Consider the following 16,057-nt stretch of genomic DNA (forward strand, 5'->3'; position numbering starts at 1 on the left):
CAATGGAGATGTCTAACCTCGGCCTGCCCCGGAACTCTTACTGCAACAGTGACTTCCTGTTCCTGCCTAGACGGGCGGCTGCTGCAGTAAGAGTTCCGGGGCAGGCCGAGGTTAGACATCTCCACTGATGGATACAGCTCCGCGGCTATAACATTTAAAATAATAGCGATCCAAAGGGGGAGGGGAGAAGGTGCGAGGAAGTCTGGAGCTGCAGGGCCGACATTAGAGGGAGTAAGAGTTGATGGTGCCGCAGGGTCCCGCGGGGGGGGGGGGAGGAAGGAAGGAAGAAGAGGAACCGAAGCATGGCAATTGTGGGGAAGTGCAATCCCCCCAGTGCGTCCCCTTACCTTACCGACGCGTGTGTGCGCTGTGAAGAGAAACTTTGCGCTGCGATGTAATATTTTGTGCGTGAGCGCAGGCCAACGCAGCTTAGCGGGAACACTGGTCACCATCCCGGTCCACCTATAGACGAAGATAATCGTCTTTTTACCCTATTTTTCTTATTAGCATACCCACCATTAACCTGTGCCCCTAACACCAATTTAGGATGACGTTGTGTCTTCACTTGGGCTTTATTCCATACCGTTTTGGTTTGTTTCACTGCTTCCTTCCATCCCGGCCAATCCCTACCTAGAATTAAGGGAGCGGGACAGACCTCTAAAATAGCTACAGATAGGTCATACTTTTTTTTATCGTATCTAACCGCTATTTTAGCCAAAGGGTACCTTTTCAAATCCCCATGTACACATCTTATGGCTACTGTACTTATTTTCCCCTTCCTAAAGGGGGAGGTCTCAAACTGCCTCCACAGTAGTCTGGAGATCACAGATTGTTCCGCTTCGGTGTCAATCAGGGCTTCTATCCTTTTCCCTGCCACCCATACCGGAAGCCGGCACCTGGACGTGTCCGGACCTTTAGACTCCTGTAAAATAACAAAATCCCTCCTCTCATGGCAGGATTTCTGCATATGTCCTGTCCTGCCACACCTGTAACATTTCCGCTCATTTCCCTGCGTGTTAGGTTTAGGTGTAGGAGAGGATGAATCCTTAAATGGGTTTTCCTTACTCCAGCCTTTATTCACTTCTGCTGGACTCTGCCTAAGTGAGTGTACCTGTGCTAAGTGTGAACCTTCTCCTACGAGTTCTTGGGAGTCCAAGTATGCCTCTGCCACTTCTAAAACCTGCCCCAGCGTTTTACAGCTTTGTTTCTTTACCCAGGATCTAATATTTTTAGGGACAGCCTCTAACAATTGTTCTTTCACTATTTCTGTAAAGAGGGCCCTCGCATCATTCAGAAAAGGCTGTAGCCACTTTTCCGCCAGCTTGGTGATACGCTGGAGTAAGGCTTTCGGTCTTTCTGAATGGAGCATCTGAGTCGCCCTAAACCTTTGTCTATAATACTCGCTGGTAAACCCCAAATAATCTAGAATGTGGGCTTTTACCACGGGGTAGTTGTTCGCCTGCTCGGGTCCTAGGGTCTGGAATGCCGCTAGCGATTCCCCAGCCAAACAGGGCAACAACCTAAAAACCCATTGTTCCTGGGCCATCCTGCCGCTACTGCAACTCGCTCAAAAGAATATAGAAAATCGTCCGGCGCATCCCCGGGCGCAATCTTGCACAAGTTCACATTCATCAAAGTATTTACTCCTACCGGAGTTGGAGATACAATACCCGATATCTCGGGGCGGACTGGTTGGGCCGTTGTCTGTTGCAGTATCTGAGCAAATATCTTAGACTGTTCCTGCATCGTTATCATCAGCTCCCCGTGTTGACGTAACATGATGTCCTGACTGGCTTGCCAACGCTCTTCACTGGATCTCAAGAGGCCTTTCAGCTCCTCAGCTTGTCTTTGCCGCTCTCCAGCCAGTGCTGCCAAAATCTGGGCCTGCTCCATTGCACCCCTAGAAAACAAAATAAACAAGAAAAGGAACCCAAGTGTGGCCGCTTGGTAAGAGTGTCCTCCCCTTACTGGCCTCCCCAGCTTCCAGTCCTCCCCCAACCAGCACCACTTTATCCTCACCAGCTACCCCTAGATACCCTTACCGGAGGTACTGGTGAGTCTTCGCATTCGTGCTGATTGGGTGCACCGCCCGTGCTGTGTCCGGTCTGGAACGGGGCCACCTGCTCGGTCCACTGGTCCTTCGGATCCTCTTGGAACTCGGCTCTGGAACTCCGGGACTCAGCTCTGGCTCTTTCTCCCTCCGAACTCCCACTGAGCTCCACGCCGTTCTCCACAGGATATGCAGTTATCTCGATCTTGATTTCCGGTTTCCGGTTGGCAGTACGTCCCTCCGAATTGGTCACCGAATTTCCGGGAAACCTCAATACAATTCTTCCAGACAACAATTGGTCAGCAATCCAATAATCAAAAAATAAAAGGTAAGTACCTATGCCATTCCTTAGCACAAGTTCAAAATGGCAGCGCAAAAGAAAATTTTTTTTTTTTTTTTTTAATTGCAGTACCTTGGTGTGTCCTGCAGGAGGTGCTGGATCCCACTCCTGATACCAAGTTATGTGGCCCATTGTTATAGCCCAGGTCAGGGCTCCAATAGTACTCTCAGTGATAAGCCACCAAAAATAACACCCAGACGTGTGGCCCGGACTGGAGCCACCCTGCAGGACCGAACTCCACTCAGGAATAAAAAAAAAGGAAAAGAAAATCAATCAACAAGAGTCACTACAATATTCCTTTTGTAGAAAAGTAATATTAGGTTTATTTCCTTATTGTCTCAAGGTAAGTAGGCTTGCAAGCATAATAGCCCAAACTTGTCAGAATGTTCTTAGGCAAAGCAACACAAAAAATAGCAAACGGGGAAAACAAATAACTGCACAAAAGATAAAGTCTTAAGTCTTTATCTTGCTCTCAGCAGTGCTTCAACTTCAGCTGTGGCAGAGAGTTTAATTCCCCTCAGTCACAGCCCTGTCTGTTCCCACGCAGACAGTTTTGAAATACCAACACAATACAGTTCATGGTACTCACTACACACTGGTGTCCAAAGTCCATACAAGCCTCTGGCCAGTTCCACTCACTGCCAGGTCAGGAGAGTGATAGGTTTTGCAAAAATGAAGCCTTTAACTTGACTTGCCAATTCCCTCCCAGGGTGTACACAAAACCTCTCCCCATGAAAAATCACTCTCTAGCTTGCAATCAAAAATAGTTCCTCAAACAGTCCAAAACAAACAAACTTCACTCACTGTTTGTGGGTGGTAGCCAAATCTACCTGCATAGTTTCCACAAACTCAGGGTCATATGCTGCCAGGCTTTCCTCAACTTCCATGGACTGATCTTCTGGCAACTGTGGCTCCTCCGTCTGACCAGCCTCAACCAGCTCCATTGGAATAGGCTTGTTGCACCTGTTTGGCTCCAGAGACTCTCTAGGGAGAAAGGGCTTCAATCTCCTCCCTAGTTGGCTTCCTTTCCTATTCTCAGTTACAGGTTTAAATACCTTGGGGCAACGCCCAGCTGAGTCAGTCCTGGCAGTATTCCAAGGACCTCTTGGGCTCCCCTGGTGGACAGAGTTATTATCATTCTCAGGAAGTCCCTGTCCCTTCCAGATTCCTTCCCGGGATTTCTTTCTTTCAGCTTTTTCCTTTGTCCTACCTGGGACCTGAGCAGGGAGAATACCTGGCTGGTCACAACTGATACTGGGTTAGATTAGTATTCTATAATGGAAGCTAGCATATGGGTTCCACTATAGAACAGACTCCTACCACCTGCCCCTGAGGCACCTAAATGGAGAATACTCAATTATAGAATTGTTCCCTTATATTTTAACTCTAACTTAGTCCTACCCAAAACATGCCCAGTCCATGCCCCCTTCCAATATGCACATATTTGCGATTTTGGACATGCTTACATGGGTTTCTAAAATCAGGATTTATATGTGTATGCAATAAATACATTTAAATGTTGGTTTATGAGGCGCAGTGGTCTCCAACCTTTTTCATGTAAAGGGCAGCAGTGCGACTACGAGAAAGCTCTGCGGGCCACCAAAAGATTTCAAACTCACACATACAATAATTTTGTAAAGCACCTTGAACTGCTTGTTCAGACGGGGTATTAAACATTAAAAATTAATACTAATATTGATTCCACAACACTTCAAAGATTTATTTTAAAAACTCACTTAATTGTGGATTGCCAACAGTTGCAAATTCCATAAATGAGACAACTGAGTAACACACAAGAGATTCTTTGCAGTTATTATATCAAATGGGCAAGACTGAAATCAATGCATTTACAGGATTTGAAAAGCTTTTCAGCCAACCGTTTGAGGGCCACAATGGAGGCCACAAATTGGAGACCAGTGATGTTGGGATACATTGTGAATAGGGCTTTTAAAATAACCAATATACTGTCTCATATTCCCACTCCACCTATTGCATAACATAACTAAAAGAAAAAGACAGTGCTATTATATTTTGTTTTATTATCTTTGTCATTAGGTTTATGTTTTGGGAAATAATATCTATCTCAAATATGAGCCGACGAAGCCAGCTACTCAAATAACTACCAATGGAAAGGATAATGAAATTTACAATGGGATTCCTGACTGGGTATATGAAGGTAAAAAAAAATATTTTTTTAGTTCAATATGTTTATTGGTTATTTGTATTACAGCAAAAAAAGATATTTCCAAGCAGAGTTATGAACAATACCGAGTGAAATAGAACAAACAAGTAGAACAGAGCAGATGACAGCCCACTACAGTATGCGTATATATAATATAGCTTCGCACAGTAGAAATAACAATATTAATACTTAGGATGAATTATAAGTTTTACAGAGACTCACAAAAGTTGGTTATAGGGAGCCACTTCTTGTCATACAAGAGCAAAGATTATTTCGCATTTCGCAATCATACAAACATTGTGCCACCAGAGGTTGTAAGATAAATTAGAGGCATTTTTCCAATTAGCTAATATGATTTTGACTGGGTTTATGAAGGTAAAAAAATATTTTAAAGAAAATATTATTTGGTTAGTGCAGAATTTATTTAAGTTGTACAAAGTCAACTGTGTTTTCAGGGCCTCTGCCATAAATATTATACTGTATATCTGCATTCAGTGGGTCTTCACTGGAAACTCAGCTTGCTGTTTTTCCTAAGGGAAGCTTTGTGTCAATGTAAATCAGTAATGGCAAAGGCTGGTCCTCAAGTGCCTCAACACTGATCTGGCTTGGATTACTCAAACTATGCAAACACAGCTGGTCCTTGGAGCAAATGTGCACAGACTTATCTCACAAATCATGAACACCAGACCTGTCTGTGTCATTTGAAGACCAGAGTTTGACATCCATGGTGTAAACAGTAGAATTCAATTTTTATTTATTTTAAAAATTTACAGTATACTGTACACCACCTATAAACAAAGTGGTTTCCATAGAAATAAATATACATAATTATAAACGCAAGACAAAATTACAATTCCATAAATTTCTTTCTAAAAAAAAGAATACTCCTCTCTCCTCAGCAAATAAACAATACCCAGCCTAAAGGGTCCTCCAGGCAATTTATAACAGAAGCACTTACGGCCTCTTTCACAAAGCCGCGCGGCAACAGCCCCGAAGCCCTTTAGATCTCTATGGGCTTCGGGGCCGTTAGCGCAGCGCAGCCGCTAGCGCAGCTTTGTAAAAGAGGACGTTAATAATCAGTCCACTTAATGACTCGAATAACTAAAGCCAAGACAGAAACTACATTTTCCAGGAAATCTAATACAATGTAGGCTGGTATGGCTCTACAAATAAGCGCCCACAAAAAGCTTGGTTTTCAACAGTTTTTGGAAACTGAAGTGATCAATGCTTAATCTTAGATGTACCGACAATTTATTCCAAAGTGACATTCCAGCCACTGAAAACATCTTAGACTTTGCAACTGCATATCTCACACTTTCTTCAGTATTCACTAATAATCTCATGCCACCTTGTGATCGCATGCTGTTTGGTCTACAGACCTTCCAGAGAGATTGAAACCAGAAAGGGCTAGGAAGATAAAAATACCGTAATCTTACAGGAAAATTTGTTACTCGGTTTGGCATATGTACAAACCAGAAAACTGTATTTTCTTCTGGGCCTTTGATTCTTCTCTGTAGCTTACTATATATTCTGTGAACAGCTGCTCTTACAGTTCTTAGCAGGGGCAGAAGTGTGGTGGGGGTGAAGGAACTAGGCCTGAACCCTGAACTTAGAGAAATAAGCGATAATATATCATGAAAATGTTATGTTTACCCCTCACAGATGTTGTTATACCCTTGGAGAGGATTTCAGCAGAGAGTAGCTGGCTTTTGCTTCAGCTGTGCTGATTCAAGCATCATCTTGGGCTTTAATTAATACATTGAATATCAATATTTAATTTTAGAATAAATATTTATATTGAGAGGAATGCAAACTGTTAACAATTAATGCAGAATTCAAGTCTGATATTCTTCACAATCATATCTTTCACATTTTTTCCTCAGTCTGCTGTTAAATATTGCTTGAAACACCAAAAAGAAGACCATTGCTTATTCTCTATGCTTGCTTCCTGAGTGTGCTAATTTGTTATTTACTAGTTTTCTGGTCATACAATTCAATGTTGAGTTATATACTATATGTAAAAACCAAGACCATATATCGCACGGACATTTTCTTCCTTTTTAGTCAAAGAATGATCTGGTGGGTAAACTACTTCATGAAAGGCCTCTGGTGTTTGTGTGCGAGTGTCTTGCTCTTAAACGTAGTCACTGGGTGTAACCTATTACGGACTATTTTGTAGATTAGTGGGACAGTAGTATTGAGACTGTATTAATAAAGAGTGTAAAATTCGACTGAAATAAAAGATGATACAACGAAGTGCATTACTTAATGTGAGATGCTACTTAAAAGGACTATTTATTTTTTGTTGTCTTTAGAAGAGATGATGGGCACAAAGTATGCTCTATGGTGGTCTCCAAATGCAAGGTTTATTGCATATGTAGAGTTCAATGACAAAGGTGTACCTGTTGTGGACTATTCCTATTATGGTGATGAGCAATACCCAAGAACAATACATATTCCATATCCAAAGGTTAGTTATTTGTGTTTTACATATTCAAATTTACTTTGCATTTCAGATCTCATTAATAGTTTCACTGCCTGATCTAGATAATTCTCCCTCTTGTGTTATTTGTGACTGTATTGATGGCTGCAATTATTTGTGCATACAACATTATAAATTTTACTTAATTGTATTCTCTTATTTTAATATTGGATAAATAAATAAATATTTAAATATGTGAATAAGTGTCTAGTGTGTATGTGACAGACCCACTAGACACTTTTATTTAAGTAATCTGCACTGCTTGTTTGCTTCTGACTAGACAGTTTGGACATCCAGGTTAGTTATGTTTCATCTCATGGTTATTGTTTTTGCTGATCAGCTCAAGAATGCTTCTGATATTACCATGTTACTCATACAAGTGATTTTTATTATTTCTTTCACTTCTCATAGCTTAGTATATTTTTTTCATTTCACACATGTGTTGCCTTATGTTTTCTTTAATTATTTATTTTTTTATTTCTCTTATACATTACATTATTTTAAGTATTGCTGGATGCTTTATTTTGCAGATGTACAAAGGCATGTATTAGATCCATGTTTATACTCCACTGATGATATTGTTATATTAATTGTTTGCATCTCGTGTATACTTTTTCTGTTTGTTTTGGAAATTCAATAAATTTCTCATGAACTTAAAAAAAAAAAAAAAAATGAATAAGTGCTCAGTGTCTTATCTCGTTCACGAGAGCCACAGCAAGATCAATCTAGGACCATCATCGCACTTCTAGATCCCTTATTCCACATTGTATCTGATCTCAAAACATAAAACCATCCTGCATGTGCTTATGCATTATTTCTTAAATTAAACACTTATTCACATATTTAAATATTTATTTATTTATCCAATATTAAAATAAGAGAATACAATTAAGTAAAATTTATAATGTATGCATGAATTGAAGAAGCTGGTAACCCATGTGAATTTATTACAAAGTATCACTGGCAATATAGTTTCTATACTCCTAATCATTTAAAGTTGCAATTATTTGTGCCATTTTTGAAAAGCTTGCATTTATCATCACTGATGCCACTAATTCTACACATCAGCAAAGTTCAATTCTTTAGTGTACACGATCCGTGTTGTTGTTAAATGCTGACCTTACAGACACTGAAACTACAGTTAATTTTATTTTCGCTTTAGTTCATTCTTTGCCGCTTACTATACATCCATTAACAGAGATAACCAGCCATACTTAACTTTGCGTGATTTGAGAACAGTTTTATGGACACACAGATGGCGCAACTAATACAGAATGCTTTAGTGCAGTGTTCTCAACCGCCGGTCTGTGGACCGGTGCCGGTCCACAGAAATTTCCTGTTGGACTGCAGGGCCAGTACATGCATTGGGCCCCAGACAGTGTTCTTCAGCTACCAGTCCACGGTGTGATCGATGTGGCATTGTCTTCAGGCCAGCTCCCTCTTCCTCAGTGCTGCAGTGCACAAAGCCGTGGACAGAGGCTCCTACGCGCATCCTGCGCCTGAACCGGAAACCTTCTCTCTTATGTCGCAATGTCAGAGGGAAGGTTTCCAGATGAGGTGCTGGAGGTGGGAAGAGCCTCTGCCCACAGCTTTGTGCATTGCAGCACTGAGGAAGAGAGAGCCGGCCTGAAAATAACACTGGGGGGCAGGCCAGAAGGCAAGACACAGCATGGAGGGAGGGAAACAACAACGGTAGGGGGAATGATTTTATTTTTTTAATTTAGTGATTGATTTATATCTGCTGTCTGTTGAGGAAGAAATGCATTTGTTTCTTTTCTTCTGGAGCTGTACTGCATGCAGAGTCTTGCATCTTAGGGTTTGTTTGAATATATTAGTACTTTTTGTTTTGGGTCCTGTATTTGCATGGGGTTATCTGTGTTCTGGTAGGAATAAATATTGAGTAGCATACAGTGTGCTTTGTGTAGTTTGATTTTGTGGTTAACCATTATGTGTGTGTATGAAAAATGAATGGAAAAAATGGTGTTACAATTAGTACTATTATGGGGGTGGGGTCTGGGGAAAAGATTGGGTGGAGATGGGCGGGGTCTGGCTCACAACTTAGCCCAGTGTTCTTCAACTGTCGGTCCGTGGACTGGTGCCGATCCACAAAATAATTATTTTATTTCGAACACTGCTTTAGTGTACCTAACAAAGCTTAGTAAAAGGGCCCCTAAATAATAAATAAATGTTTGGTTGGGTACTTTATTCTGTAAAAAGTATTATGAACTGATTTGCTGAGAACCAGAAAAATGTAAACTGCACTAATCTTAAAGTGTGCAGTATTCCAATGGAATTGAATGATACTATTTAAACATTCATATGCTAATTAACATTGTTCACAAAATTTCTGGGTAATTGATTTGTACATCACTGTAATTGTTCAGTCTCTTTACACCCCCGCCCTCTTTTTACAAATCCGTAGCTCAGTTTTTAGCACCAACCACGGCCGTAACAGCTCTGATACTCATAGGAATTCTATGAGCATCGGAGATTTTACTGCCGTGGCCGGCAAAAAAAACCCCTTGCTACGGTTTTGTAAAAAGGGGGGGGGGGGAGAGAGATTAGTTTGTTGATAGTATAGAACTGAGAGGTTTTGGGGTATAGAAATGTGATTTTGTGTTATGTAATTAATACTAGATATTTCTGTCAAGGGAATGCTTTAGAAAAATGTACCTGAGGATATGTATTTTCTTTCCAGGCAGGGGCTAAAAATCCTACTGTTCGATTGTTTATTGTAAAGGCATCTGACCCTAGAGATTTAAGTGTTGCCGAAGTGCCTGTTCCTTCACAATTAGCATCAAGGTAGGGAGTTCTGAAATTATTTCTCCTGTATTTATTTATTTGTTATTGATACATGTATAGGTGAAAGTGGAGTTTAAATAAAAAAAATAAATAACAAGTGCGCCACTTTTTTTTTTCTACCGAGAAGTCACGTCTAACGGAAGAAAAAGCCTCCGGTCTTTGGTAGAGCATAAGCTCAAACCACCTCTGCCCACATCATCAGCTCAAAAAACTTCCGCTTAGAGTGACTAAAGGCTCTTTTTACTAACCTGCAGTAGCGTTTTTAGTGCGTGGTAACCCCACGGAAAAACTAACGCCAGCTCAATGGAGGTGTTAGCGTCTAGCGCATGCGGCATTGTAGCGTGCGCTAAAACTGCTAGCACAGCTTAGTAAAAGCAGCCCTAAATGCTTTTTAAATTTTAAATTTTTCAATTGGGACTGGGATTTTAAGCAACAGTTTTAAATTTTGTGCTATCTGACTTTAATGATGTCTCGTATGCAGCCAACGTTTCACGGGTCTCAGCGCAGAACTGCTTCCTGGATTCAGCACTTTCGTACTGACTTACTTTTCATTCATTGGCAGTGATTACTATTTTGTCTGGGCAACGTGGATATTGGATGGGCGTATCTGTGTGCAATGGGTAAACAGATTGCAGAATTTTTCAATCCTGTCTATTTGTGACTTTCATGAAAGAGCAAACACATGGATCTGTCCAAAGGTATGTCTAAGGCATTCATGTTTGAGATTTTTGTGTGTGTGTGTGTGGAAATTAATCATTGTGGTATAAACAATGCTGTTCCAGAATTATTGGGGAAATTGCTTTTACCTCTCTTGTATGAGTTGCATAATTTTATCTAGAGATCTAACAATGCAATGGCTGAATTGCTAAGCTATTGGGTTTGAACAAATCAGGGGCGTCTTTCCACTCCTAAAACTCTATTGGAAAAAGGGAAGGCAATTTTCATGGGTAAAATAATAATAATAATAATTTTACTTCTTGTATACCGCTATACTGTGAGGTTCAAAGCAGTTTACAGTAGATACAGAGGAGATACAATTAAGTAAGATTAATTAAAATGAAGAAAAGTACTTAGAGTTCCCTGACTGTCCCAAAGGCTCACAATCTTGCTAAAGTACTTGAGAAAAATAAATTAATTAGGCTATAAACATAGAATAGAAGAAGACAGAAAAACAGTACATAGGAAAATTAATTTAGAAACATTATACATGAGTTTTTTTTCAGATACGATATATGGGAGGATTTAACATAATAAACATAATAGATTATGTATCATTAAAAAATTAAATCTAGTAGCATTACAAAGATTCTAAACTGAATTCCATACATTGATTGAGTAAATAGTTTAGTAAAAGATATTAGAAATTGAAACTGGTTACAATAATTAAGAAAATTGAACCAGGTAGCAGACTATACATGGGGATAAAGAGGAGATAGAAGGAGAAGAGTTTAGGTAGATTGAATATGCTTAGGGAATAAATGGGTTTTGATTTCTTTTCGGAAGGCTTTGAGATTAGATGTTGTGATCAGCAATTTAGAGATTGAAGGATCAATTTTTGCTGCTTGTGTCGCTAGGAGGCCATCCTAAAATTTCTTACGCAGGGTGCCTTTGAATGATGGGTAGGAGAATAGGGTCTGGGACCTCCTTGTTCTGGTTGGAAGTAGACGATTTAGGCGATTGTAAAGATAGGAAGGTGCCGTACCGTAAATTACTTTGTAGAGTATACAAGGCATTGTTCCCTCTAAACCAGTGTATCACAAACTGTGTGCCATGGCACACTAGTGTACCTCCTGAGATTTCAGGTGTGCTGCGAAACACTGGGGAGGAGGAGAGGCACCGGCTGACTGCCTACAGAATGTGCCTTTCATGGCAAAAGGCACATCCTGTAGGCCAGGGGTAGGCAATTCCAGCCCTCGAGAGCCACAGGCAGGTCAGGTTTTCAGGATATCCACAATAAATATCCACAATAAATATAGATTTGCATCTCAAGGAGGCAGCGCAAGCAAATCCATCTCATACATATTCATTGTGGATATCTTAAAAACCTGACCTGCCAGTGGCTCTCGAGGACCGGAATTGCCTACCCCTGCTGTAGGCAATCAGCCGGCGCTAGCATCTCTCCTTCTCTCTGCTCCTCTTCCATGCTGGCACCCCCCACTGGCGACGTCCACGCACTTCTGGATGACTCAAGCCGCAGCCACTACCCGGCTTGACAACATTTGCAGGACTCTGCTCTAAACTGAGTGGCAGTCCTCCAATTACAGTCCTGTCAGTGGGTGGCGGTGTTTCACTGTCATATTTTCAACAGTGAGGGACAGTTAAGCTCTGCAGGAGTCTAGGGAGCCTGCCTGTCCCTAATGATTGAAAACACAGTACAGAAGCACCACCTCCCACAAGCAGCAATGCAGGTGGAGGACTGCATCAAAATTTGCAAAGTTATAGGGAAATACTTTTAAAACCAATGCGACAAAAATATATTTTTCACTCAGAGAATAGTTAAGCTCTGGAACTGAGGATGTGGTAACAGTGGTTAATGTAAATAGGTTTAAAAAAGGTATGGACAAGTTCCTGTAGGAAAAGTCCATAGTCTGCTATTGAGACAGACATGGGGGAAGTCAGTGCTTGCCCTGGGATTGGTAGCATGGAATGTTTCCACTATTTGGGTTTTTGCCAGGTACTTGTGATCTGGATTAGCTGCCATGGAAACAAAAGATACTGAACATAAGAACATAAGAATTGCCGCTGCTGGGTCAGACCCGTGGTCCATCGTGCAAAGCAGTCCGCTCACGTGGCGGCCCTCTGGTCAAAGACCAGCGCCCTAACTGAGACTAGCCCTACCTATGTACGTTCTGGTTCAGCAGAAACTTGTCTAATTTTGTCTTGAATCCCTGGAGGGCGTTTTCCCCTATGACAGACTCCGGAAGAGTGTTCCAGTTTTCTACCACTCTCTGGGTGAAGAAGAACTTCCTTTTGTTCGTACGGAATCTATCCCCTCTCGTTCTCCCTACCTTGGAGAGTGTGAACAACTGGGCTAGATAAACTAGGATTACCAAATGTCCAGATTTACCTGGACATATCCTCTTTTTTAGAGGACTGTCCAGGTGTCTGGATGGCTTTTCAAAACCCAGCACTTTGTCCAGGCTGAGTCCGGTGGGCACCTGCGCATGCGTGGATGCGATGTGGTGACATCACATGCATACGCGCAATGCCATCATATCTTATCTGTGTATACGCAAATGCACTCCAGACTTGACCCGAAGAGACAAGGTTTGCGTGGGGCTGGGATGTGGAATGGGGGCGAGGCTGGGGTACAACGGAGTGGGGCCAGGGCGGAATGGGGCAGAGCTGGGGCGGGGCCACACATCCTGTTTTTCCAGATGCAAAATCGGATAACCCTAAGATGGACTATTGATCTGACCCAGTATGGCTATTCTTATGTTCTGCTCAGCTTAGAGCAGGGGTCTCAAAGTCCCTCCTTGAGGGCCGCAATCCAGTCGGGTTTTCAGGATTTCCCCAATGAATATGCATGAGATCTATGTGCATGCACTGCTTTCAGTGCATATTCATTGGGTAAATCCCGAAAACCCGACTGGATTGCGGCCCTCAAGGAGGGACTTTGAGATCCCTGAGGGAACAGTGGTAAAAGGTATGCTTGCTGGTTTGGGGTTTATGAATATTCTTGTTTGTGGGGCATACAGAAAAGTTGCAAAAGGTGACAAGGACCATGGACCTCACTAGTAACTGATTGCCTATAGTTTGACATTGAAATACAGTATGGTTTTTGACCATGGGAAGTTCTCTACTCAAATAGCACTGCTGTTTTGGTTACTGACATCTTAAAGCAATCCTGTTTGCTTTCATTTTTATCTCTCTAGTGAGAATGCTTTTGTATTTTGTACCTTGTTGAGATCATCTTATATTTCACTGTCCTTTAATATTCAGATTCTGGAGGTCCATATGGAATAAAATAATTTTGATTCTTTAAGTTCCAATTCCATTATCATATTGAATTATAATCTTTGGTACCTCAGTTATGAAAAATAGCCCGCTAAATAGTTCCAAAGATAAACTTCTTCTCATCATGACAGGTGTGGCTTTGCAAATGATTACTAGGAAGTGGAAACAATGGGATATGTTGAATTTGCTGTTTTAGTGGGAGGCTGTATTTCTACTTGCAGAAAAATTAATAAATCACAACAATTTATAGGAATCTGGGGTCCATTAGATTCTTATGTTAAACAACTTTAATAATACTGTGTACCTACCAAATTAAAGATTTCATATTCTACATACAAATCCAGAGAGGGGGAAAAGGAGGGGATTGTTTATTTTGTAGTCATGTATAGTACGTAAGTGTTTTTCAAGAATGTTATCCGCTATAATAATACCCTTAGCGCACATGCGCACTTCAAACTCCGTGGTGCCGTCCCTCCTTGGTGTCGTGCTCCCACACGCGCAGTAGGACCCTGCGGCGGTTTCTCTATCGGCCTCTGTCCTCATGCGCATACGCTTCTCACACCCCTGCCAGCCTGCGCCTCGATGAATGGCAAATGTGCAGGCTTCAGCCTGAGGCCGGACCAGCAATGGAAGCAGCCGCAGTTTCATCAAGCAGTTGCGGGGCATTTACTAGGCCGGCCCACTTTGATAATGCGAGGCGGGCCAACCTAGCAAAAGCCCTGAGGCTGCCTGGACTAGCGGATGCTGGACAGGGGGAGCAGATAAGGGAGAAGGGGTACTACTGGACAGGGGGAGAGGTAAAAGTAAAGGAGAAGGGCTACTGCTGGACAGAGAGCAGGGAAGGGGTGCTGCTGGACAATGGAGAGGTAAAAGGAAGGGAGAAGGGCTGCTAGCACCCTTTAATGTAACAGCCTAAAAAATTAGTTGATGAATAATCTGTTACACTTACTGTAAGATGTGTTTTTATAAAATTAATAAACAATTTAAATAGGAAAACGCTCACCCCTATATGCAAGTAAACAGTTGCACTTAAATTCAGTGGAGATGTTGCCAGAGGTAGAGTTAGAGTGAGGATTGCAATTATCCACACAGTTATGTATTCAGGTTTAGGTGTATTAATTTGATATACAGTCAAACCTCAGTTTGCGAGTAACGCAGTTTGCGAGTGTTTTGCAAGACAAGCAAAACACTCAAGTAAATTGTGCCTCGCAAACTGAGCGTTGACTTGATTTACGATCCCACCCGACAACCGGCATTGCCCGCCCGCCCAAACACTTACCGCAATCTGGCACTGGCACGCAGCACCAACCCACAGGACGTGCCGGTGTCGGTAGATCTTGCCTCTTGCCCATGATTTCTGCTGGGCTTGGCCTTGAGCATCTGTGCATGCTCAAGGCCTTCTGGCTCCCGCTCTTGGATGCTCAAGGCCCAGCCCAGCAGAGATCAGCTGCAAGAGGCAGTATCTTCCGGCACTGGCACGTCCTGTGGGTTGGTGCTGCGTGCCGGTGCCAGATCGCGGTAAGGGTTTGGGTTTGGGCAGGCGGGCGATGCCCGTTCTCAGGGAGTTGGGGGCTCATGGGTGGGGGACGATGCCATTTTTCGGGGTGGGGTGGAAGCAAGCAGCGCCGGGGGTGTCTGTGGAACGAATCAAGCGAGTTTCCCTTACTTTCTATGGTGAAACTCAGTTTGATATACAGTGGTGCCTCGCATAACGAACGCCTCGCACAACGAACGCCTCGCACAACGAACTTCATGTCTTGATTCACACAACGAACTTCGTTTCACACAACGAACTTCACACAACGAACTTCATTTCACACAACGAACTTCGTTTCACACAACGAACTTCGTTTCACACAACGAAGTCGCCCGAGCTGCCGATGTATTGCATCCTTCCGCGCAGGCACTGCAGGCAGTCGTTAGTCACTGCGCTTAACTGCCCTCTCTCACTGTATACAGTCGTCCTTTTAAGATAAACTCAATATTTTTTATATATCATGGCTTCTAAAAAAAGCAGGAAGGTGATTTCTGTTGAAATGAAACGGGAAATAATTAGAAGGAGTGAATGTGGGGTAAAACAGTGTGACCTCGTCAAAGAGTTTGGCCTCAGCAAGACCACCATTTTCACCATTTTGACAAATTTATCTTTTTTTATGTCATCTTAGCATATTTTATGCTGCAGAACGAATTATTTTTTTAACATGTATTGTTATGGGAAAACGCGTTTCACATAACGAACTTTTC

The 16,057-nt window shown here is 42.1% G+C and overlaps 2 protein-coding genes across 2 annotated transcripts in view; one reads left to right on the forward strand and one right to left on the reverse strand.

The window, feature by feature from the left end:
- FAP (fibroblast activation protein alpha) overlaps positions 1-16,057 on the forward strand; it is a 201,779-nt gene that overhangs the window by 67,399 nt on the left and 118,323 nt on the right. Inside the window, exons 8-11 of the mRNA XM_033944547.1 lie at positions 4,446-4,566; positions 6,888-7,042; positions 9,753-9,856; positions 10,419-10,554. Of these exons, the coding sequence (XP_033800438.1) occupies positions 4,446-4,566; positions 6,888-7,042; positions 9,753-9,856; positions 10,419-10,554 (516 nt within the window). The remainder of the gene's footprint in view (positions 1-4,445; positions 4,567-6,887; positions 7,043-9,752; positions 9,857-10,418; positions 10,555-16,057) is intronic.
- Positions 348-2,724, reverse strand: LOC117360584. Its single transcript, XM_033944546.1, has 2 exons — positions 2,463-2,724; positions 348-2,331 (listed from the first exon to the last, which is right to left on the reverse strand). The coding sequence occupies exon 2, from the start codon at positions 1,544-1,546 to the stop codon at positions 446-448; it is 1,101 nt and encodes a 366-aa protein (XP_033800437.1). The 5' UTR covers positions 1,547-2,331; positions 2,463-2,724; the 3' UTR covers positions 348-445.

Source organism: Geotrypetes seraphini, chromosome 5 (assembly GCF_902459505.1).
Source record: "Geotrypetes seraphini chromosome 5, aGeoSer1.1, whole genome shotgun sequence".
Lineage (NCBI taxonomy): Eukaryota > Metazoa > Chordata > Amphibia > Gymnophiona > Dermophiidae > Geotrypetes > Geotrypetes seraphini.

Bases quoted from the DNA above. Each gene is read 5' to 3' on its own strand.
- LOC117360584 (XM_033944546.1), bottom strand. From the start codon at position 1,546: ATGGCCCAGGAACAATGGGTTTTTAGGTTGTTGCCCTGTTTGGCTGGG.